Here is a 1217-nt window from a genome sequence, read left to right on the forward strand (position 1 = left end):
CTCGTTAAACCAGTAATATACCCTGAATCCCAGTAACTGAACTAATATGTATGTTATGTGCTTGTGTTATTGGCAATACGGTTCATTAATCGCCTTAAATCAACTGGTGGTAGGCTCGGCCATGATGGCCGATGGCGGTGCGGTACATACACTTGGTAATTAACACCTTGCCTGCATTACCGGGCCATAGATATATTCTAATATATGTCTCGGCAATTATGCTCGGGATTCCTTCACTGGTGGCCTGATTTCCTGTTGCCGACTCACCTCTGTCTACAACTGAAAGAGACCACACACATTCGCCTGTCCCGCGTCCATTAGGCTACCAGTGCCATGCCGTCCATAGCTGAGCTGCGCAGCCGCCTGGCTCGCGCGCTAGCGGAAAGCAATCTGGGAATACATGCTAACAGAGCGTAGAGTACATCCCTAGGGCTTTTATTACCAAGGTAATGACCGCGAGCATTTTTGCATAATTTCGTATGAAACTTGGATACTCCGCTAAGGAATATGGAAAGTGCTCTTTCAATTTCACTTTGAGTAAAACCTTTATATCTGTTTTTAAGCAGCCTTTTCAGTCGATTGGCAACGCTGCTTTGCATACCCGTCTTGTCATCTTTCAACCAATAAAGAAATTCCATACACTCCTTAAGGGTATTGAAAGCAGGAATCGTACCTTTCGCCGCCATCGTGCCCTGTTCCAGTTACCCACTGAACCACTCTCACAAAACACCACTGCTAGCCTCCAGGACTATGTGAACTGGGAGACACTAGAGTGATCACCCACTAATCCACCCTTACAAATCACCACGTCTAGCCTCCAGGACTATGTGAACTGGGAAACACTGGAGTGATCACACCTCCAGGGTGACACCTCTTAATGCAGCACGGCAGACAACTAAGTGTGCTGAGTGAAAGGGTTATGAAGTAAGACGTAGAGTGACAACAATACGCATCATATTAAAACAATGACACACCTAAACCATCATCATAAATCCATGAACCATCACAAGAATCCTATAGACACACCACTCACCAGAGGAGGGAATGCGACAAGCCGAGGCAGCCATGCTGGAGTGAGAGCGTGGAGCATGATTGGAGAGGTGCGTTGTCAAGACAGTGTACCATACTTGAATCGTTGGGTCTTCCGTTCCGGTGTCTGGCTCGTGCTATCTCGGCGCTTGGCGTGCGTTACTGTTCAAAAGCCCGCAGATTTTCTC

The 1217-nt window shown here is 47.2% G+C and overlaps 1 protein-coding gene across 1 annotated transcript; it reads right to left on the reverse strand.

Annotated features, from left to right (window-relative positions):
• Positions 1-317: 317 nt before the first annotated feature.
• Positions 318-686, reverse strand: BBBOND_0005020 (hypothetical protein, conserved; the record flags this gene model as incomplete). The annotated part of the gene is made up of 1 exon (XM_012915332.1): positions 318-686. The coding sequence occupies one exon, from the start codon at positions 684-686 to the stop codon at positions 318-320; it is 369 nt and encodes a 122-aa protein (XP_012770786.1).
• Between the last annotated feature and the right edge of the window lie 531 nt (positions 687-1217).

Source organism: Babesia bigemina, scaffold Bbigscaff_73344 (assembly GCF_000981445.1).
Source record: "Babesia bigemina genome assembly Bbig001, scaffold Bbigscaff_73344".
In the NCBI taxonomy this organism is placed as follows: domain Eukaryota; phylum Apicomplexa; class Aconoidasida; order Piroplasmida; family Babesiidae; genus Babesia; species Babesia bigemina.